The 22,556-nt window shown below is 45.4% G+C and overlaps 1 protein-coding gene across 2 annotated transcripts in view; it reads left to right on the forward strand.

Annotated features, from left to right (window-relative positions):
- The window catches only part of tafa5a (TAFA chemokine like family member 5a), an 849,608-nt gene that overhangs the window by 821,382 nt on the left and 5,670 nt on the right, over positions 1–22,556 (forward strand). Inside the window, exon 4 of one of the 2 annotated variants that reach the window (XM_086010301.1) lies at positions 13,954–14,010. The exons of the other annotated variant lie outside the window; for it this stretch is intronic. Within the exon in view, the coding sequence (XP_085866427.1) occupies positions 13,954–13,965 (12 nt within the window). The 3' untranslated portion in view covers positions 13,966–14,010. The remainder of the gene's footprint in view (positions 1–13,953; positions 14,011–22,556) is intronic. 2 annotated transcript variants of the gene reach the window in all.

A 22,556-nucleotide genomic window follows, 5' to 3' on the forward strand; every position in this document is an offset into this window, starting at 1 on the left:
AAGGGGGAACCAGTGGATGTGCTGTATTTGGATTTTCAGAAGGCATTCGATAAGGTGCCACACAAGAAGTTATTAAACAAAATTATGGTTCATGGGATTGAGGGTAGTATATTAGCATGGATTGAGGATTGGTTAACGGACAGAAAACAGAGAGTAGGAATAAACGGGTCATTTAGGGTTGGCAGGTTGTAATTAGTGGGGTATCACAAGGATCAGTGCTTGGGCCTCAGCTATTCACAATCTACATCAATGATTTGGATGTGGGGACCAAATGTAATATATCCAAGTTTGCTGATGATTCCAAGCTGGGTGGGAATGTAAGTTGAGGAGGATGCAAAGAGGCTTCAAGGGGATGTAGACAGGCTAAGTGAGTGGGCAAGAACATGGCAAATGGAATATAATGTGGAGAAATGTGAAGTTATCCACTTTGGTAGGAAAAATAAAAAAGCAGAGTATTTTTTAAATGGTGAGAGATTGGGAAATGTTGATGTTCAGAAGGACGTGGGTGTCCTTGTACACGAATCACTGAAAGTTAACATGCAGGTACAGCAAGCAATTCGGAGAGATTGAGTAGACTAGGTCTTTATTCTCTAGAGTTTAGAAGAACGAGAGGTGATCTCATTGAAACATACAAAATTCTTAACAGGGTTTGACAGGGTAGATGCAGGGAGGATGTTTCCCCTGGCTGGGGAGTCTAGAACCAGGGGTCACAGTCTCCGAATAAGGGGTCGGCCATTTATGACTGAGATGAGGAGAAATTTCTTCACTCAGAGGGTGGTGAATCTTTGGAATTCTCTACCCCAGAGGGCTGTGGAGGCTCAGTCGTTGAGTATATTCAAGACAGAGATCAATAGATTTTTAGATATTAAGGGAATTAAGGGATATGGGGATAGTGCAGGAAAGTGGAGTTGAGATAGAAGATCAGCCATGATCTTATTGAATCGAGGGGCCAAATGGCCTACTCCTGTTCCTATTTCTTATGTTCTTATGTAAAACAACCTGATCCTCAAGTGTGTAACATCACTGAAGTATATAGCTCATTGTATAAGTCCATGCAAGGAAAATATTTGACAATAGTAGTATGTAAACCAGCGTAAATCTCTGAAAAAAGAAAGTAGAGAAGATCTTTGCAAATGATTCACACCTGTGTGTTGTGGTGGCCAAGATTTGTGTTCCATGCTGAGGAAGAAACAATGTTAATGACGTGTCTCCAGTTGAATCCTGTCTACAGCAGGCCTAACGATAATATTGCATTTCACACCCTCTTCTATAGATTATATGCTTAGTGCAAAATTTTAAAACTCAGTTGTAAAAGCTGATTTAACCAAATAATATTTAGCAATCAACATTGGACTTTGAGGTTTTATACTTGTATTCTTTGTTATAGCAATAAAGATTCTGAAATTGTAACTGCATTGCAAAGGATTAAATTCTGCACTTTTCTGCAGCAGTTGTCTCTAAGGTTAATGTGTGTATTTGTGAGTCCCCCTTAATACAGGTTCTGTACATGTTTTGAATTACATAGATGGTTCTTTAAAGAGTCTGTCGACATTGAGACCATTTTGTTACAATTGCAGGATTATATTGGTGGGAAATGTTCTATTAACTAATGTTGAATTGCTTGGTCCCTTCTATTGTACATTAAAAATGGTAGATGGGTCATAACATTCTATTTCAAAATGCGTTGAAAAAAACAATGTCAGCTGACCCTTGCAGGTTTTTTTCATTTTAAATTGCCTGCAGTACTACTTACAGCTGTAGGTGGCAACGTGATGGACAATGAGAAGCTGCTTGCATGTTAATGGTAGTTCCAAACCCAATACTGCTTCAACATAAAATCTGAAATAAAAACAGAAAATGTTGGAAATACTCAGCAGGTCAGGCAGCATCTGTGGAGAAACAGACAGAGTTAACGTTTCAGGTCGATGACCCTTCGTTGGAACTAGGAGAAGTTAGAGATATAACAGGTTTTAAGAAGTTCAGAGGCAGGAAAAGGGTGGGGTGGGGGGAGGGGAGGAAAGAACAAAAGGGAAGGCTTGTGATAGGTTGGAAGGCAGAAGTGATTAAATGACAAAAGGGGGTGATAATAGGACAAGTAAAGAAACAAAAGATGGGTCTAGAGGAGCTGCAAATGGCAACGGCAGAACCATTCCCAGCACCTGCTGTCCAAAAAAATGGGAGCAGTGGTCATGATCTAAAATTATTGAACTCAGTGTTGAGTCCGAAAGACTTTAAAGTGCCTCATTGAAAGATGAGGTAGATGAGGTGCTGCTCCTCAAGCTTAAGTTTAGCTTCATTGGAACAATGTAGGATGCTTAGGTCAGAGTGGGAGTGGGATGGAGAATTAAAATGGCAAGCCATCGGAAGCTCATGGTCATGCTTGCTGACTGAACAGAGGTGTTCAGAGAAGCGGTCACCCAATCTGCGTCTGGTCTCCCCAGTGTAGAGGAGATCACATCGTGAGCAGCGAATACAGTATACTTAATTGAAAGAGGTACAAGTAAATCACTGTTTCACCTGGAAGGAGTGTTTGCAGCTCTGGATGGTGGGAAATGAAGAGGTGAAAGGGCAGGGGTTGCATCTCCTGCACTTGCATGGGAAAGTACCGTGCGAAGGGGAGTAGTTATTGGTGATTGAAGAGTGGATCAGGGTGTCAGAGGGAACGGTCCCTTCGGAATGCTGAAAGAGGAAAATGTGTTTGGTGGTGGCATCAAGCTGGAAATGGCGGAGGATGACCCATTGAATGTGGAGGCTTGTGGGGTGAAAGGTGAGCACAAGGGGAACCCTATCGTGGTTCTGGGAAGGAGGAGAAGGGGTGAGGGCAGAAGTGCGGGATATGGAACGGACACGGTCGAGGGCCCTGTCAACCACAGTGAAGGGGAATCTTCATTTGAGGGAAAAAGGAAGACATATCGGAAACATTAGAAGGTGGCATCATCAGAACAGATGTGACGGATAAACTGAGAATGGAATAGGGTCCTTACAGGAAGCAGGGCAGAAGTTAGTGTAATCAAGGTAGCTGTGGGCGTCGGCGGGCTTATAGTAGATATTGGATGACAGCCTATCCCCAGAAATGGAGATGGAGAAGTCAAGGAAAAGAAGGGAAGGGAAGAGTTGGAAAGGGACCATGTGAAGGTGAGGGAGGGGTGGAAATTGGAAGCAAAATTGATTTTAAAAATTTCAGTTCAGGGCGAGAGCAGGAAGCGGCACCAATACAGTTAGCAATGTACTGGTAAAGAGGCGAGGGAGGGGACCTGAGTGTAGGACTGGAACAAAGAATGTTCCACATATCCCAGGATAAGGCAGGTATAGCCAGGACCCATATGTGTTTCCATGGTGACACCTTTTATTTGGAAGAAGTGAGAGGAGTGAAAGGGGAATTTGTTCAATGTATGAACAAGTTCAGCCAGGCGGAAGAGGGTAGCAGTGGAAGGGGACTGGTTGGGCTTCTGTTCAAGGAAGAAGCGGAGCACCCTCAGGCTGTCCTGGTGGGGGATGGAGATGTTAGAGGCACTGGATGTCTGTGGTGAAAAGGAGACGGGGCTAAGAAACTGGAAACTGTTAAAATGATGGAGGGCGTCGGAAGTGTTGCAGATGTAGGTCAGAAGAGGCTGAACAACAGCAACAATTGTATTTATATAGCGCCTTTAACGTAGTAAAACGTCCCAAGGCGCTTCACAGGAGTGTTATAAGACAAAAAATTTGACACCAAGTCACATAAGGAGAAATTAAGGCAGGTGACCAAAAGCTTGGTCAAAGAGGTAGGATTTAAGGAGCGTCTTAAAGGAGGAAAGAGAGGTAGCGAGGCGGAGAGTTTTAGGCAGGGAATTCCAGAGCTTAGGGCCTAGGCAACAGAAGGCACGGCCACCAATGGTTGAGCAATTATAATCAGGGATGCTCAAGAGGGCAGAATTAGAGGAGCGCAGATATCTCGGGGTGGGGGGGGGGGGTTGTGGGGCTGGAGGAGATTACAGAGATAGGGAGGGGCGAGACGATGGAGGGATTTGAAAACAAGGGTGAGAATTTTGAAATCGAGACATTGCTTAACCGGGAACCAATGTAGGTCAGCGAGCACAGGGGTGATGGGTGAATGAGACTTATTACTAGTTATGACACGGGCAGCTGAGTTTTGGATGACCTCAAGTTTACGTAGGGTAGAATGTGGGTCGCCAGCCAGGAGTGCGTCGGAATAGTCAAGTCTAGAGGTAACAAAGGCATGGATGAGGGTTTCAGCAGCGGATGAACTGAGGCAGGGGTGGAGACGGGCGATGTTACGGAGGTGGAAATAGGCGGTCTTAGTTATGCTGCGGATCTGTGGTCGGCAGCTCATTTCAGGGTCAAATATGACACCAAGGTTGCGAACAGTGTAGTTCAGCCTCAGACAGATGTTAGGGAGATGGAAGGAGTCAGTGGCTAGGAACAGAGTTTGTGGCGGGGACTGAAAACAATGGCTTTGGTCTTCCCAGTATTTAATTGGGGACAATGTCTGCTCATCCAGAACTGGATGTTGGACAAGCAGTCTGACAATTTAGACACCATGGAGGGGTCGAGAGAAGAGGTATGAGGTAGAGCTGGTTGATGTCAATGTACATATGGAAACTGACGGTGTGTTTTCGAATGATGTCGCCAAGCGGCAACATGTAGATGTGAAATAGGAGGGGGCCAAGGATAGATCCTTGGGGGACAGCAGAGGTAACGATGCGGGAGCGGGAAGAGAAGCCGTTGCAGGAGATTCTCTGGCTACGATTAGATAGATAAGAATGGAACCAGGCGAGTGCAGTCCCACCCAGCTGGACGACGGTGGAGAGGCGTTGGAGAAGGATGGAGTGGTCAACTGTGTCAAAGGCTGCAGACAGGCCGAGAAGGACGAGGAGGGATAGTTCACCTTTGTCACAGTCACAAAGGATGTCATTTGTGACTTTGATGAGAGCTGTTTCCGTACTGTGGCAAGGAGAAAAAATAGAGTCGGGATAGGAAGAAATATGTTCCTTGGAGCAAGAACAGTCTGAAATGATAGATCTGCCAGGGCAGTCCTGTTACTGGATCTTGGGAAGGGGTTAGAAGTGGGCTGTGAGGGGTTGGTGGACTATGAGGTTGGAGGCCATGGGGGGAAGATCTCTAGAGGCGATGAGGTCAGTGATGGTCTGGGAAACTATGGCTTGATGTTCAGTGGTGGAGGTCTTGGTCCAGGGGCAGATAGGAGGAGGTGTAAGAGCATTGGCGTTCAACATTCTGCAACGAACAGCGCCGCCTTTGTAGCAGGTTTAATGACAATGACTACTTCAGCATGTTTAATTATCAGGCAACCTGCTGCTTCCTTCAGCATTTACACATTTAATCACAATCTGACTTTTTTTCTTTCGCTACTTCTTGCAAGAAAAGCCCTCCATCAGGACAATGCAGGTGCCAATTTAGCAATATGCTTTCTAACCTCCCCCCCCACCCCACCCCAAGGTATGTCATTGATTTTGATTCTGCATCCTCTGTCGGACTGTCGCTGTAATTTCTCCACCCTGCTGACTGTGATTTCAAATTACCACAGGTAGATATGTTCAGGTCACTAAGCAACTGTTCGGACCTCTACCCCTCCCCCTCCCCAAAGCCAGTAAAGCTTGAACGAAAAGTAAAATAATGTACGTGCTGGCAGCATCTATGGAGTCTTTAGACCTGAAGCATTGACTGACCGACTTACCTGTTGCAGCCTTAATTTACGGTCAGCGGCAAAGCAAAGGCGTTCGCCGCTGGCCCCAAATAAGCTTCTCGCAAAGATCTCGCGATCTGTGTGGCGATATTTCAGCTTTTCCGCCGTGCAGTTGAAATCAACGTAGTTTAGTGGGAATCCCATAGAGCGAGCTGCTGCGACATCAACAAGCTCTCGAAGCAGCCAATCGCAATGCAGAATTCTCACTGACCGGGAACCAGGAAATAGAAAGCATTAATAATCAATCACTTTTTAAAAAATTTACAGAGAGTGAAATAAAGATTGGGACATACAGATTGGGTTAAAGTAGAAGCTGAAATATCATGAACAAACTATATAAAAAAAAATGTTTTTTTATTAATTCTAAAATCTAATAATGTTTAACTTAATGAAGAAATTTGGCATTCCACCAATATAAAATTAGTTTTTCAGGGCCAGAACGGTTGTTTATCAGTTGTTATTACTCAGATCGCCGTTTAAAAACCCAGTTACACCTCGTTTGAATGGGTCTAACTTTTTTATGGGGTTTCCAACAGCGATATTTGTTCGGAAAAGGGGGAGTTTTTGTCAGATCAGTAATTTCACTGATTGCCGCCTGTGGGTGGGTGCATAGCGCAGCCTGCGGAGGAGCAGTGAATGACAGACCACAACTTCAGGATTTCTGCGTTAGGCTGGGCCTGTGCACTCTCCTGAAGTTGCTGTCAGTTTCAAAGGCGAAATGACTGCGAACGCTATCAGTTTGCAGTCATCGGGACCGCAAGTTCCGGGCCATTATCGCCTTTTGGAAGTAACTTTCTGTGTGCAATAATGCCCTGAATCTGCAGTTCGGGCATGTGAACATGTTTTGTCCCCTTAGTATATCTCAGATCAATGCTTTACTGCAATAGATCTCAGCTGCAGTCACTATTGGTGCAGTGCGTTTCCCTTTTGAATATGCTCTTTGTAGCATGACAATTTATAGCTATGGGTCAAATAATTAAAAAAGTTATGAGAACAGAAATTGCTGCAATATTAACATTTAATGCATTAGTATGAAATTATTCAGTCCACCATTACAAAGGTGGCATTAACTTACCTATTTTAAATTGGTTTATGTCTCTCTCAAAATAGCACACAGAGGAATGCTGCAAGATCACATAAAGCATCATCTGCTAATATGGCAAAAGTAATCTCGAGCCTGACTTTCATATATTTCATAATAAAATGTACCTTTGAAGGCCTAAAGAGTCCAGTATTCTAACCATACAGAGGTTATTATCAGAAACTGGATATTAGTAGCATTGAACGCGATTCAATAATTATGTTTCACCCAAAATAAATGTATTTTAATCTTTAGGGATTGCAGAAACTAATCTGTACCAACACAACAAGATGGCATGGTTTAAATGAAGTCAGGGAATATTTTGAAAAGTGAAAAAAAAAATGTTTTTCAAAAGGAAAGCCAAAATAAAGTTAGAGTGCAAAGTATTTTCATTGTATCATGTAGCCGTAATGTCGTAGCAGGGCTATATTTTTGTTTAAACAGTAAAAACCGATGACATCATCGGCGAGCATGCTTGGAGTATTAACTGAGGCTGACAGCATTATGGGGCTTAACAAAGAAACACAGTTGCAATGGCTTGATCGCTGATACACCCCTAGGCTAATCATTGCATCTTTGTTGATGCTGTTTGAGCTGCCTCAGCAACTCCTCAGATTCATTACCTCTTATCTTGTCACACTATTTAGAATCAAAAAGAAAGTAATCAAAAGTAAGCCACGACACCACCAAAACTCAATGCAATTCTTTGTAAATGTGGTACATTTTAAAAAGTATCCTGTGGGAGAGATTGCCTCTGTGTGGATAGAATATCGCGCTAGTTGATAAAGGGCAGAGGGAGTCAGCTCTTGAATGAATCAGGCTGACACCATTGATCTTAAGTAGGTATCCGTGACAGACCCAACATTTGCAACTATTGCCTTTACCAACTAGATTAGTTCAGTTGTGATGCTGCGCATTCCAATAAGTGGTTCTGCACTAACAACAGAAAATGCTGGAAAAACTCAGCAGACCAGGCAACACCCGTGGAGAGAAAATAGAGTCAACGTTTCGGGTCGAAACCCTTCCACAGAACTGAGAGAAAAGGCAGGAAATGAAACAAAAGGCAGTTTGGAGGCTGGGAAATGGGGGAGGGGATGAAAGAAGAGACATTAAGAGATATTCAAGGTGAGACGAGATAGTAATAGGATAGGTAAAGAAACAGTTTATTGCCTTAGGGTCTAGGTATTGTAGCCAGAACAACGGGAAAATAGTTATGTATGTGTAGTTGTTTTAACATCAGCAAGTTAGTTTCTGATCACTGAACCTTCTCCAGAGGCTGATGATGGAATTATATAGAGCAGTAAGCAAAAAAGTCATTTTGCTGGCTGTGATGAAATATTCCATTCATCACTGCCTGTGACTGTGGTCGGTTTCAGTGTCATTTCCCTTCCCCCAGTCCTCATTGTATTGTTTATTGGAATGTGCTGGAATGTGCTGTGTGTGTAGGGCTCCGCCCATACCTGGCCCCTTTTGTAAGCTAGATCAGTCTGGCCTCAGTCTCCAGAAGGAAGATACCTCTCTCTCTTACGTGTTACTTTCGAAGTTAATAAAAGCCTTGTTTTGTTTCGCTAACCTCGAGTCTCGGAATTATTGAGGCACATCAATTTTATTAACTTATTTCTCAACACTATGGATCAACTCCTGAAACCCGAACGTTTGGATTTGGATCAACATGCTCCGGACGCATCAGCACGCTTCGGACACTGGTTTGAGTGTATGGAATTCTTCCTGGACAATTCCGCAGCCGTCAAAGACGCTACGGGTGCTGCGAGGATGAGACTCGGAATTCTGCGGAATTGGGTAAGCCACCGGGTTTACCCCCTCATCCAAGACGCCGATACGTACCTGGCCGCCTGCGACATCTTAAAGGCGCATTACCAGCAGCCTACGAATGAGGTGTATGCTAGGCATCTGCTCGCTACTCGCGCACAGCGACCTGGGGAATCGGTGGAGGAGTTCCTAAGCACCCTGAAAATGCTTGGCAAAGACTGCAAGTGCCGAGATGTAAAAGCCGCAGTGTACACTGACGAGCTTGTTCGCGATGCCTTTATCACAGGCCTCAGCTCCACTTACATCCGGCAAAGACTGCTGGAAAAAACGGGGTTGGACCTGAAACAGGCTGCGGACACCGCGCGATCCCTGGATGTGGCCCAGAGAAACTCGGACGCCTACTCTTCAGCCCGCGCCGTCCACGCCGCCACGTGTGCACCGAGGGCGCCGCCATCTTGGAAGGCATCTTCCCCGCCCGGCAGCCCGACACCGGCGGGGCCCCGCTCTCCCCCCAGAAGCCCTACGACAGCCGCGACGCGTCAGGGACCCAACTGCTACTTCTGCAGGCAACCAAAACACACCAGAAACCTGTGCCCGGCGAAAGGCACCACCTGCTTTAAGTGCGGTAAGAAGGGGCACTTCGGGATGGTGTGCAGAGGGAACCCCGCCGGAAAACCAACCGCCGGAAAACCCGCCACCGCCGCGTGTGCGCCGTGGGAGCGGCCATCTTGGACGCCATCTTGCCCGACCTCGTGGGGTCCGCCATCTTATGAGCAGACAGCGTGGACACCATCTTGTATCGATCAGGGCCCTACAGTGGCATCGGTCACAGTGGACCAGACCAGGCCACACCCGCTATCCAAATCAATGGTGGACATCGAGGTAAACGGGTGCCGGGTTAAATGTTTAATTGACAGTGGAAGCACGGAGAGTTTTATCCACCCTGAACTGGCACAGCAACTCTCCCTAAGGGTGGTCCCTGCTCAGGGTACCATCTCTATGGCTGATAAAACCCAGACATCGACCATTCTGGGTTACTGCACGGTACAATTGGGCGTTAACGGAACTGTATACGATAATTTTAAAGTATTAATCATGAAGAACCTATGTGCGAGCGTGATCTTGGGCCTGGATTTCCAGTGCAACCACCAAAGCATCACGCTCAAGTACGGTGGGTCCCAGCCGCCCCTCACATTATGCGGTCTGGCTACCCTGAAGGTAAAGCCGCCTTCGCTATTCGCGAACCTTACCCCTAACTGCCGGCCAATAGCGACCAAAAGCAGGAGGTACAGCTGGGAGGACAGGCGGTTTATCGCGACCGAGGTAGACAGGCTCCTGAAAGAGCGCATTATTGAACGCAGCAACAGCCCGTGGCGCGCCCAAGTGGTAGTGGTAAGGGGTAGCGAGAAGAAACGGATGGTGATCGACTATAGTCAAACGATCAACAGGTACACCCAACTAGACGCCTACCCGCTACCCCGCATATCAGAAATGGTGAACCAAATCGCCCAATACTGGGTGTTCTCCACCATCGACCTCAAGTCAGCGTACCACCAGCTCCCTATCAGACCAGAGGACCGCCCGTACACCGCCTTCGAGGCGAACGGACGCCTCTACCAATTCCTCAGAGTCCCCTTTGGAGTGACGAATGGGGTCTCGGTTTTTCAGAGGGAGATGGACCGCATGGTTGATGACCACCACTTGCAGGCAACCTTCCCCTACCTCGACAACGTCACCATCTGCGGCCACAATCAGCAGGATCACGACTCGAACCTCAAGAGGTTCCTGGAAACCGCACAAAAACTCAACCTCACCTACAACGAGGACAAGTGCGTTTTCAACACCACGCGCCTCTGCATACTAGGCAGCGTGGTGGAGAATGGGGAAATCGGACCAGACCCCGACCGATTGCGCCCCCTACGGGAGCTGCCCCTGCCCAACACTCCCAAAGCCCTGAAAAGGTGCCTGGGGTTATTTTCTTATTATTCCCAATGGGTCCCCAACTACTCCGACAAAGCCCGCCCCTTCTTGAAAGCATCCTCTTTCCCGCTCTCTGCTGAGGCCCACGCCGCCTTCAAAAGCATTAAGCAGGATATTGAGCGGGCCACGCTACAGGCAGTGGACGAGAACACTCCATTTCAAGTGGAAAGTGATGCGTCTGACTTCGCCTTGGTGGCCACCCTCAACCAGGCGGGGCGGCCCGTAGCTTTCTTCTCGAGGACCCTCCAAGGGCCCGAGATCAGACACTCCTCCGTGGAAAAGGAGGCCCAAGCCATCGTGGAGGCAGTGCGCCACTGGCGCCACTACCTAGCCGGCAAACGCTTCACCCTACTTACCGACCAGCGGTCGGTAGCGTTTATGTTCAATAATAAACAGAGGGGGAAGATTAAAAATGATAAGATTCTTAGGTGGCGGATCGAGCTCTCCACCTTCGAGTACGACATCATTTACCGGCCAGGGGCCCTTAACGGATCCCCTGACGCCCTCTCACGAGGGATGTGTGCCAGCGCCACCCGGGATCGGCTACAGACCCTCCACAACGACCTCTGCCACCCAGGGGTCACGCGGCTGTTCCACTTCATAAAGTCCCGTAACTTACCCTACTCGATTGAGGAAGTTCGGTCTCTGACCAGGAACTGCCGCACTTGCGCTGAGTGCAAGCCTCGGTTCTACCGCCCAGATAGAGCCCACTTAATCAAAGCTACACGGCCCTTTGAGCGGCTCAGCTTAGATTTCAAGGGCCCCCTCCCGTCCGTCGACCGCAATGTTTACTTCCTGAACATTGTGGACGAATACTCCCGGTTCCCATTCGCCTTCCCCTGCCCAGACATGACCAGCGCCACGGTCATTAAATGCCTCAACAGCCTGTTCTGCCTGTTCGGTATGCCGAGCTACATCCATACGGATAGGGGGGCGTCCTTCATGAGTGAAGAGCTACGCCAGTACATGCTGTCCAAGGGGATCGCCACGAGCCGTACCACCAGCTACAACCCCCGGGGTAACGGCCAAGTGGAGCGAGAGAACGGGACAGTATGGAAAGCAGTCACTCTAGCTCTAAGGACCAAGGGCCTCCCAACCTCCCGCTGGCAGGAAGTCCTCTCGGATGTGCTCCATTCGATACGGTCGCTATTGTGTACTGCCACTAATGCCACGCCTCATGAACGAATGTTTGTCTTTCCCCGGAAATCCACCTCAGGCGTATCCATGCCGTCATGGCTCTCCACCCCAGGTCCGGTACTCGTGCGAAGGCATGTGAGGGGCCACAAGACGGACCCTCTCGTGGAGCCAGTACACCTACTCCACGCCAACCCCCAATACGCATATGTCCGGCACGCCGACGGAAGGGAGGACACCGTGTCCATAAAAGACGTTGCCTCAGCCGGCATCGACAACAACCACGGCAATAGCAGCAACAACGATCACAGCAACTCTTACCCACCCACTACTCTTTCATCATCCCCGGAAGAACATCGACCAACGGCACCCCCACCAACTACCCCTTCAACAACCCTGGCAGCACCCCGACAGAGACCCAGGAGACTACCGGGGACACCCAGCCGACACCCGCGGCACCACAACAGCCACGTCGGTCGCAGAGGACTATCAAACCCCCGAACAGACTAAATCTATAGAAGGGGTGAATGTGATGAAATATTCCATTCATCACTGCCTGTGACTGTGGTCGGTTTCAGTGTCATTTCCCTTCCCCCAGTCCTCATTGTATTGTTTATTGGAATGTGCTGGAATGTGCTGTGTGTGTAGGGCTCCGCCCATACCTGGCCCCTTTTGTAAGCTAGCTCAGTCTGGCCTCAGTCTCCAGAAGGAAGATACCTCTCTCTCTTACGTGTTACTTTCTAAGTTAATAAAAGCCTTGTTTTGTTTCGCTAACCTCGAGTCTCGGAATTATTGAGGCACATCACTGGCCCACAAGGGTGGACTAACCAGCTCAACGTACCGGGGTCAGAAGACATGGATGTATCTGCTTCCAAAGACAGTGTTCATATACTGCTGTCGGAGAGGTCACTGATGGTCCCTGAGAATCCACCTCTCCTGGTAATTGAAGAGGGAACATAGCTCGCCACTACAGGGAAACAAAGCTCTGTGTTTAAAGCCAAAGACCAGGGAGGACCCTACCAATTATTCTCAGTTGCTGAATATTTGCAGCAGTAAACACGTATTTGATAAGTGCCAAAAATAAATATACTTGGCAGGCATTTTTACAGCTCTGATTGGATGAAGCACCAAATATCTGAACAAGTGATGAACAAATAAATTATGAGATAATGGGCATTATATTGTAAGATGCAAGAAGCAGAGATCCACCGCTTTACCCACCTCCCACCTGACAGCCGACGTTTTTTCTCAGGGAGCCGATTATTATCAGAAACTGGATATTAGTAGCAGTAAACATGATTCAATAATTATCTTTCAACCAAAATAAATGTATTTTAAGGATTGCCTCTGTATCAACACAACAAGATAGCATGGTTTAAAGAGCCATTTATCAGAATGCTCAGCGTCACAACTGAACTAAACTAGTTGGTAAAGGCAACAGTTGCAAAATTTGTCTCTGCCACAGATACCTACTGAAGTTCAATGGTGTCAGCCTGCTTCTTTCAAGAGTTGATTCCCCCTGCCCTGTATTTTTACCGTGAACATGGTGTTGCCAGCAGTGCAAGTTTGTTATTTTAAATTGGTGTTTAAATTAGAATATTTGTAGTCCTGAGAAGCAGGCACTTTAAAGGAGGTAACACTTTGCAAGTGATTAGTTTCCCTAACTCCATGATGATTGTGTTTTTAATATACTGATAGCACACAATCGCAGTACTCACTTATTTCAGAGGGAGAAGAGGTACCTGCACAAAATCTTCCGGCTGCATATTAAACAGTTCCCGGGGACGTGCAGATCATGTATTTTAAAAGGAAAAGTTTCCAACTAATATCAAACTAATATTTTCATAGCTCTAAAATGCAGCGTTTGATGGTGAACTTAGAAATAGCTCGGTGATAAATAGCGGGGACTGTACCTGTGTGGAGTTGACTAATGATTCTGTCACTGCTGTATCCTGGTGCCTGTCATCAACCCAAGCTCATTTGCTTCTCTACACCACTGCTTTGTGTCCCTATAAGGTCAACCATAAACTTATTGTTAGGACAAGGTAAGAATACATTGCAGTAGCGGTTAGTAGTTCTGCACCATGTGGCACACAGTATATGGCCGCAGTGCCCAAACAGGTACAATTCTGGATATTACTTTCCTTGTAAGGTCTGTCACAAAAAAGACTGATGCCGTTAAAGTCTTGTTCACTTTAAATTCATATGCCCAAAGAATGAATCATTTAGCACATTTTATGTAACAGTTTTTTTTAAATGACCTGACACTGTACCTTTTTGCTTATAGGCTGGGGTTTGATACAGCGCTGGAGGACTGGACATTGCTCCACTGTCGGGAACAGTGGTTAGTACTGCACTTAAATCAGGTCTGGTGCAAGTCAGCAGTGTTGCGAGGCTAGGCGCCCTGTCACGGCCCTGATAATGCATTCTAAAGCCTACCCTCCAAAGACCAGCCTCTTAATCGCATGTAGTTCCCATTCTCCACTCCTTCAGTTCCTCAGAGCTGAATTAGTTGTGCTGAGAATCCCTGCCCACTAGGAGGAAGAAGTCAAAATTGTTTTACTTTTTTGAATCCTGTTCATTGCATTCCAAAGTGCAGTTGCTATGCGTTGATGTAAATGACATATTTATTCTTCATTTACATTTTATGACAGATTGACATCAATTTTATTTCTTAAGCGCCATTTATTTTTCAACAGTAAGCCTGGCTTGTCTCCAATAGATTTATGGTCATTTGCCAGTAAAAATATTCAATATAGGTGCAGTAAAAGAAATGAATATTCATTAGCCAGATAACATCTCCAAACCATCACTCCTGCTCTAAATCATCCAACTGATTTGGGTGGTTGAGATAGCCTTACATTTGGATGTGATCCTTAGATTTGTGCTGTATAATATATAGGCCCAGATATTCTGATCGCAGGCCTCCCACGAGCGGAGGGCTGCTATCTGGAAAAATCTGCGCCCTTACCTGAGGGCTCCCGGGAGGCGCAGAGTTCCGATGCTGGGCCTCTCCAAACTGCAGGGCCCATGTATCCCAGAGGCGCAGGTAGTTCGCAGCATCCCTGGGATCACGTGGGCCATGGGGAGCCAATCAAAGAAGGGAATCTCCCTTCATACATTTGACAGGAAGATCTGTCAAATATATGAATGGAGATCACCCCAAAAACATAGTAAAACTTTAAATAATTTTTTTTTTAAATCACATTTTTAAAATGACTTGAAAGTCCAATAAATTAACTATTTTAAACAAAACTTTAAATTTTTGAAAAAAATAATTAAAAGTTTTTTATGGGGCTAAAAATAATCGTACTTTTAAAAAAAAAGTAATTTTAAATGATAAATCAGAATTTTTTTTTATTTTTTAAACTTTTTTCAACTCTTATCCTGGTAAAAGCAGGCCTTGCGTCACTTTTACCAGGCGCAAGAATTGTAAGTGTTTTGTGCGGGCGGAGGGTCTCCAAAAAGCAGAACTCTCCGCCCGCAGAGGCCCTTCTCCAGGGCAGCCGGAGGATCTGTCAAGAGCTTTCTTGACAGATCAGAAATGCCGGTTTCCAGCGCATGCGCAGTGCATGCCTGAAACCAGCATTTCCAATGTCCCTACAGGTGGGTACACAGCGCGCACACACCCGTAGGGATCGGAATATCCGGCCCATAGTCTTAAAAATGATGTTATCTTCTAGTCTTCTATGAAAAAGTGTTTCTCTGCATCTGACCAGACTGTAACAAAGACATTAACCCCGTCATACTACCAACTGAAATATTTAACTGAAGTCTACCTTCCATTTTCATTTCTGTTTCCATTATTTTGGGTGAAGGGAACAGATTTAAATCACGTATTCCTCCCTCTGATCAACTCAGAGCAAAGAAAGGTCCTCAGCACACATACTGCAGGCATACAACGATGCATTTATTGCAAAACAAACAGTGTGAGCTTAATGTGACTGCAAGCAAACTTCTTTTACATTTGTACATGTATTTGTACATTGTGGCAGGCCTACTCATTCTCATATCAAGCTTATATCACGGAAGAAGAGCTGGTCGCTGAAATCATTACGCGTGCTCTTTGTCAGATGCTTTCTAATTGAAATTTGACCAGATTTAATCTCCTATATCAGCGCAATTGGACTTTGAACCAACACTGGTGATAGCAGCAGTGTTATTTTCTTATTAAATATTTATGTTTACACCAGCAGAACAAATTTCTGCCCTCGTGTCATTATTGGGGCTTGTTTATTTGCAGGTATAAATCTCCCTACTGTAATTATTGTTTAAGTCAATGGTGAGTGTGCTACTGAAAATCGTTTCAGTAACTGGAGATGCAATCCCCTCGATGTTCACTTTTGCAGATCTATTTTGCATCACTCTCCTGTCCCAGGTCAGATCAGCGTTATTGTCCTTATTTTACAGTCACCACGTTATTAAAAGCTGCAAGAGTATATTCTAATATATAGGAAGGAAACAAGCTCCTTGATATGGCAGTTGCAAATGCTCATCATTATTTCCTTCCCCTGACGAAACACTCTGCTGTCTCGGGTGGTGGTTCCTGCCAGTCTCGCATTTACTTACAATTTGCATGTGTTGTGTACAATGTACTGCAGGAAACCCCAATATTATACAGTACAGAGGAACACTTGCAGATTTGCCACAGATTCTGCTACTAAAATGCCATTATAATTTCAAAATATTACATTTCTCCCCTTATTTTGTATGCCAGCCCCTCCACTTGAGGCTGTACTTGGGGGAACTATGCAGAATTTTGTGTTAATGAAAATATTTTTATATGATGATTTCCTCATCACTGAGGAAGTTCTAATAAACAATGAAGGTTACATTAAAACCACCACTATATTTAAAAATGTCATTCTATACTGAAAGAATTTACCGATGAAGGTATTGGTCTTTTAGTCAGCCCCATGATTCACTCAATCCTACTCTTGACTTTCCAGAGATGTCGGACAGTAAACTCTGTTATCTGTGGCCACTGTGCTTTGTGTCACTTGGTGCAATGAAGGATGCTTTTCAGAAGTTGGGGTTGTGGGTGCATTGTTCAAGCCCTGTCAGCGTGCCTAACGTTGCTGCTGATTTCACTGTAATGAATCTAAAATTGCCAGAGGCTAGAGTTGAAACGTGATTGTTTCTTTCATGCATGGTCAACTGTCAGAAAAAAACAAGCACAAAAATAAATGGATATAAAGTGTTTACTGTGTTACCATACGAAGCCATGTGACTTCTTACTTTATTCTTTAAGAATTGAAGCTGTGTAACAGGTTTATGGGAATCATGGTGCTCCAAATTAATTTTACTTGCATAGCGCAATGTAATGCATACATGTATCTTTGCCAGTGATATTCAGCAAAATGACAGAACTGGAAGGGCATATTTGACAGTAAGGAATGTGCAGAAAAGGAATTAGTAGCTTTCAGTGCCACTGGGAGCATTTCAATTAATTTGCCTTTACGATCCGCTGAGAGTTGAGATGGCTTATTGTACCTTGTCAAATTCCATTATTTGTATTAATCCACTTAATAGACAAAATAAAATTTCACAAAGCACCACAAGGGGGCTCTGCAACCTAGACAAGGTTCAATGTTAATTTTTCTCAATGTGAAAGGGCAAGGTAGCCTGAGCTACCTGGAACAATTGACAAGTTAAAAAGACTTCAATGCTAATTGCTAAATAGTTAAAATTTTTGTTTTAAAGCAAAGAATAACTTCAGGCCTTTATCTTGGAAGCAGGTATTCCTGCTAAACACTGCATTCCCGGAAAGAATAATCGCAGCCCCATCACAATCCACCAACCATATCATGCTACTGTTCTTAACCTTCACTATTGATGCTTACTGTTCAGTAAAGTCAAATTTCCAACCCTCCACAGTAAATAATATGAAAAGAAAGACTTGCATTTATATCGCGCCTTTCATAACCCCAGGATTTCCCAAAGCAGTTTACAGCCAATGAAGTACTTTTTGAAGTGCAGTCACTATTATCATGTAGGAAACGCGGCAGACAATTTGTGCACAGCAAGCTCTCAGAAACAGCAATGTGACAATAACCAGATAATCTGTTTTTTTAGTGATGTTGGTGGAGAGATAAATATTGTCCAGAACACCCAGGAGAACTCCCCTGCTCTTCTTCGAAATAGTGCCATGGGATCTTTTACGACCACCTGAGAGAGCAAAATGGGGCCTCGGTTTAATGTCTCATCTGAGAGACGGCACCTCCAACAGTGCAGCACTCCCTCAGCACTGCACTGGAGTGTCAGCCTAGATTTTGTCCTCCAGACTCTGGAGTGGGACTTGAACCCACAACCTTCTGACTCAGGGGCGAGAGTGCTACCACTGAGCCCCTTTCCTTTATCTCTAAATAAAAATTGAAGAGGTTAAATAGCCGCAAAACACCAAGGCCTAGAAATTCACTATGGCCCCGCCAGCTGGCTAGCGCCCAAAAGTTAGCGCTGGGCGCGGAGCCAGTTGCGACCGTCAGATATTCAGTTTTTGCGCCCCAAGTCGGAACCGGGCGCTATTCCAGGGTGTGCCCGCCCCTGCTTGGGGCGCTGAAACTGAATTTCAGCGCTCTAGGTGCCGCTGCGACACCCGATGCGGTGCGGCAGGCTGCGGTACTGCAGGCCTCCTCCTTCTCTTAAGGTGGAGGTGCCTGCAACGGGGAGGTCGCCGCTGGATTGTGCCGGCAAATGAGCCCGGCACCACGGAGCAGTGCCGGGCTCGTGGAAAGCAGCTGGCAATGCCGCGGGGGGGGTGGTGGAGGAGGCCGGGGAAGGAGGTGCGGGCAGGCGGCCGCCGAAAAAGCGGCCGGCCGCACCTCCACCTTTATGCGCCCCACTAAGGCTGCAGTAAGGCCCTGGTCTCCGGATGTTAGTAGCGGCCGCCACGGAGGAGGCGGCGGCAACTGAATATGGGCGTCGGGCCGGCATCAGGGCGGAAACGGGGCACTGCGCACACCGATGATGTCATCGGTGCCGGCGCAGCGCTACCGGCTACCGCCGCCATTACCGCCGAGCTCAATATCAGCGCAACCTCCTCTATTGGCGCAGAAGCCCTCTTTGGGCGGTAACTGGCCGCAAAGCTGGCAGCGCCTTACTGAATTTCTAGGCCCATGAATTAGTATTGTTTGAAAATATTAGACCTTGGTACATTGTTTGACCACTATTCCTTTTTGCCATCAAAGGTACTCAGACTTTGAGGCCTTAGTTGTTTCATGGCTACTGGTGTTTCAAATTCCTCATATTGCATTAGAACAGCGATGCCATTCAGTGCCGTGCAGACAGTGCTGTTCAGTCAATACTCTCACTTTTAATAAGCTCTTAGTAAAACTATTAATTTGCTCACCAAGTTTTATCATGGTATAAAATACAGACACTTAATCACAGACACTGGATCAAATATCTTTAACAGCATGGTTCAACATTCTTCATGAATCTATAAACACAAAAAAAGGTTGTGTCAGCCTTGGCTCAGTGGTAGCACTCTTGCCTCTGAATCAGAGTGTTGTGGATTCAAGACCCACGCTAGAGACCTGAGCGCTTAATCTCGGCTGATATTGTCAGAGGCGCTATCTTTTGCATGAGATGTAAAACTGAGGTCCCGTCCACCTGCACAGGTGGATGTAAAAGATTCCGTTGCACTATTTGGAAAAGAGCAGGAGATCCTGGCCAGCATTTATCCATCAACCAATCTCATTGAAAATAATTATCTGGCCATTTATGTCATTGGTGTTGGTGGGATTTTGTGTGTCGACTGGCCGCTGGGTTTGTCTGCGTAGCAACAGGGGCTGTGAAGTGCTTTGGGATGTTCTGAGGACTTAAAATATGCTTCACAATGCAAGCTCTTTCTTTACATGTGAGTAAAGAATGTTGGGGAAAATGCTAACAGACAAATTGCCCTTGTTTTGCACTGCTCTGAGTTTTCTAACCATCAAATATAAGAATAGCAAACAAAAGCAAAAATGACCAATTTAACTTATTAAGCCCTTGTTAAAAGACCGTTAAGGAGGAACTTGTGTAGTAGTAACAGCTGTGGACGCACATTGAAAGCTGAGTATTTAACTTTAGGTTAGATTTGGGGTTTGCACGGAGAATATTGTAGACAATTATGTGCAAAAGAGAGGTGAAATCTACAAGGATTTTTTGACTAAGAGCAAGTGTGTGGCTGCCATTACCCGGTATACAGTATTATGGTGAAGAAGGTAGGGGAGATCCTGGAGCATAGGGGGTGATATAGAGTTGCAGCAAGCACAACTCAAGCACTGTCTCTGCAATAGAATCAGATACCTGGGCATGACGGAGGAGCAGTGGCTAACTTCTGAGATATTCCCTGAGGATCTCTGAGCTGGTAGAATCTTTTAGGGGGCCTATGGATCTGGAAAAACAGTTAAAGATTTTATATCTGCATACACATTTTGGCTGCTTTCTTGAGATCCTGGAATTGGCCCTGAGTGTGGCTAAGTCATCATTGGCCACAGTAACTTGAAACAAGAATTGTAATCAAGACGATTACAACAGGAGTTCGGTTCACTTTTGAGTGCAGAAAAGAACTTGATGCTCAGAACTAACTTAATTGTTACTTGTTCGGCATTGCAGCGTGTGCCCTTGATATCATGCAGCGCTTTCATTCAGTTGCTGCAGGGATGTTATGCACTTTAAAAAAAAAGTTATAAGAACATATTCTAGGAACTTTACACATCCACTAATAAGTATTTAGCATGGATTTGATTTAATTAGCTTTGAAGTGAAATGCTTGTACAGTATAACATGTCATGTTTGACCCATATTCAACACTTTCATTCCATCACATATATACTGCATTGTTGCAGTCACAACATACTACGACTTTGTGATCACTGTGGTAAAAAAAAACAGGAAAACACATGTCACAAATAGATCCCCAAGTGAGAGAATGGCCCACAGCACTTCACAACTTACTACTAGACCTTTTTTAACAGAACATATGAACTATATGTAGCTTTGGAGTGATGGATTTGGAAAATATTTTTGAACTTTAGTTCAATTGTTTTATTACATGTTTTTCTATGTTGTCCTTCTGCTTCAGTTAGAACGATGCAATGGACTGGACCATTAGTAATTGTGACAGGAGGCTCAGTTGTACAGTGGAAGGGGGAGAGAGTGGACTGGTCCATTCACTTTTTCTTCTTCCCAAGATGGAATATTCCTTTTCTGTGAAAACTACTAAAACTAGTGTGATCAGGGAAATTGAGTTTGAGTTTCAGTGAGCATTGGGGATTTGAACTTAACCCACTTGATTGGGAGCCCAAGAAACTAGTAATCCAGAGGCCTAGACTAATAATTTAGAAAACGTGAGTTTAAAATCCCACCTTGGCAGTTTGAGAATTTGAATTCAATTAAAAAAAAATCTGGAAATAAAAACCTGGTACCAGTAAAAGTGACCATGAAGCTATCAACCAGTTCACTAATGTCCTTTAGGGATAATAAAAGCCTGCTGTTGTTTACCTGGTCTGGCCTATATGTGACTCCAGTCCCACACCAACATGGTTGATTCTTAAGAAAGGAACAAAAAACGAATAAAACAGGATAGACCACTCGGCTGCGATCTGGGCAACGAATTGGGACACGACAAAGGCACACATAGCCCAGTCGACCCTGCAAGGTCCTCCTCAACGAACACCTGGGGACTGGTGCCAAAGTTGGGAGACCAGCCTCATAGACTAGTCAAGCAACAGCCTGATAGTCATACTTACAGATTTATACCTATCTGCCAATGTCCCAGAATCCTCCATCACCATCTTTATGTCCTGTCCCACCAGAAGAATACTCCCACCAGAAGTAGGGGAATAGTGGCCCTGGGAGTCCTCAACATTGACTCTGGACCCATTAAAGTTTCATGGCTTCAGGCCGAACATGGCAGCCACCCTCTCATTCACTCTACTGTAGCCTCACATCAGTAGTTGGGAAAATGCTGGAATCTATTATAAAGGATGCAATTACTGGGCACTTAGAAACTAATAGTAAGATTGGGCAGAGTCAACATGGATTTATGAAAGGGAAATCCTGTTTAACAAACCTATTGGAGTTCTTTGAGGATGTAACTAGTGGAGTAGACAAAGGGGAACCGGTAGATGTGGTGTATTTGGATTTTCAGAGGGCCTTCGATAAGGTTGGTGAACAAAATTAGGGCACATGGATTTGGGGGTAATGTACTAGCATGGATTGAGAATTGGTTAACAGACAGAAAATAAAGAGTAGGGATAAACGGGTCTTTTTCAGGATGGCAGGCTGTGACTAGTCGGGTACTGCAAGGATCAGTGCTTGGGCCCCAGCTATTCACAATCTATATCAATGATTTGGATGAGGGGACTAAATGTAACATTTCCAAATTTGCTGATGATACAAAGCTAGGTGGCAGTGTTAGTTGCGAAGAGGATGTGAAGAGGCTTCAAGGGGATCTCGACAGGTTCAGTGAGTGGGCGAGAACATGGCAGATGGAGTATAATGTGGATAAATGTGAAGTTATCCACTTTGGTAGAAAAAACAGAAAGGCAGAGTATTTCCTAAATGGTGAAACATTGGGGAATGCAGATGCTCAAAGGGACCTGGGTGTCCTTGTACATGAGTCACTGAAAGTGAATGTGCAGGTGCAGCAAGCCATTAGGAAGGCAAATGGTATGCTGGCCTTTATTACAAGAGGATTTGCGTACAGGAGTAAAGACGTCTTACTCCAATTATATAGGGCCTTGGTGAGACCACACCTGGAGTACTGTGTACAATTTTGGTCTCCTTACCTAAGGAAGGATATACTTGCCATAGAGGGAGTGCAACGAAGGTTCCCCAGATTGATTCCTGGGATGGTGGGACTGTCGTATGAGAAGAGATTGAGTAAACTAGGCCTGTATTCTC

This window comes from Somniosus microcephalus, chromosome 17 (genome assembly GCF_052327205.1).
Source record: "Somniosus microcephalus isolate GS21.2 chromosome 17, FLI_Smic_1.0, whole genome shotgun sequence".
NCBI lineage: Eukaryota > Metazoa > Chordata > Chondrichthyes > Squaliformes > Somniosidae > Somniosus > Somniosus microcephalus.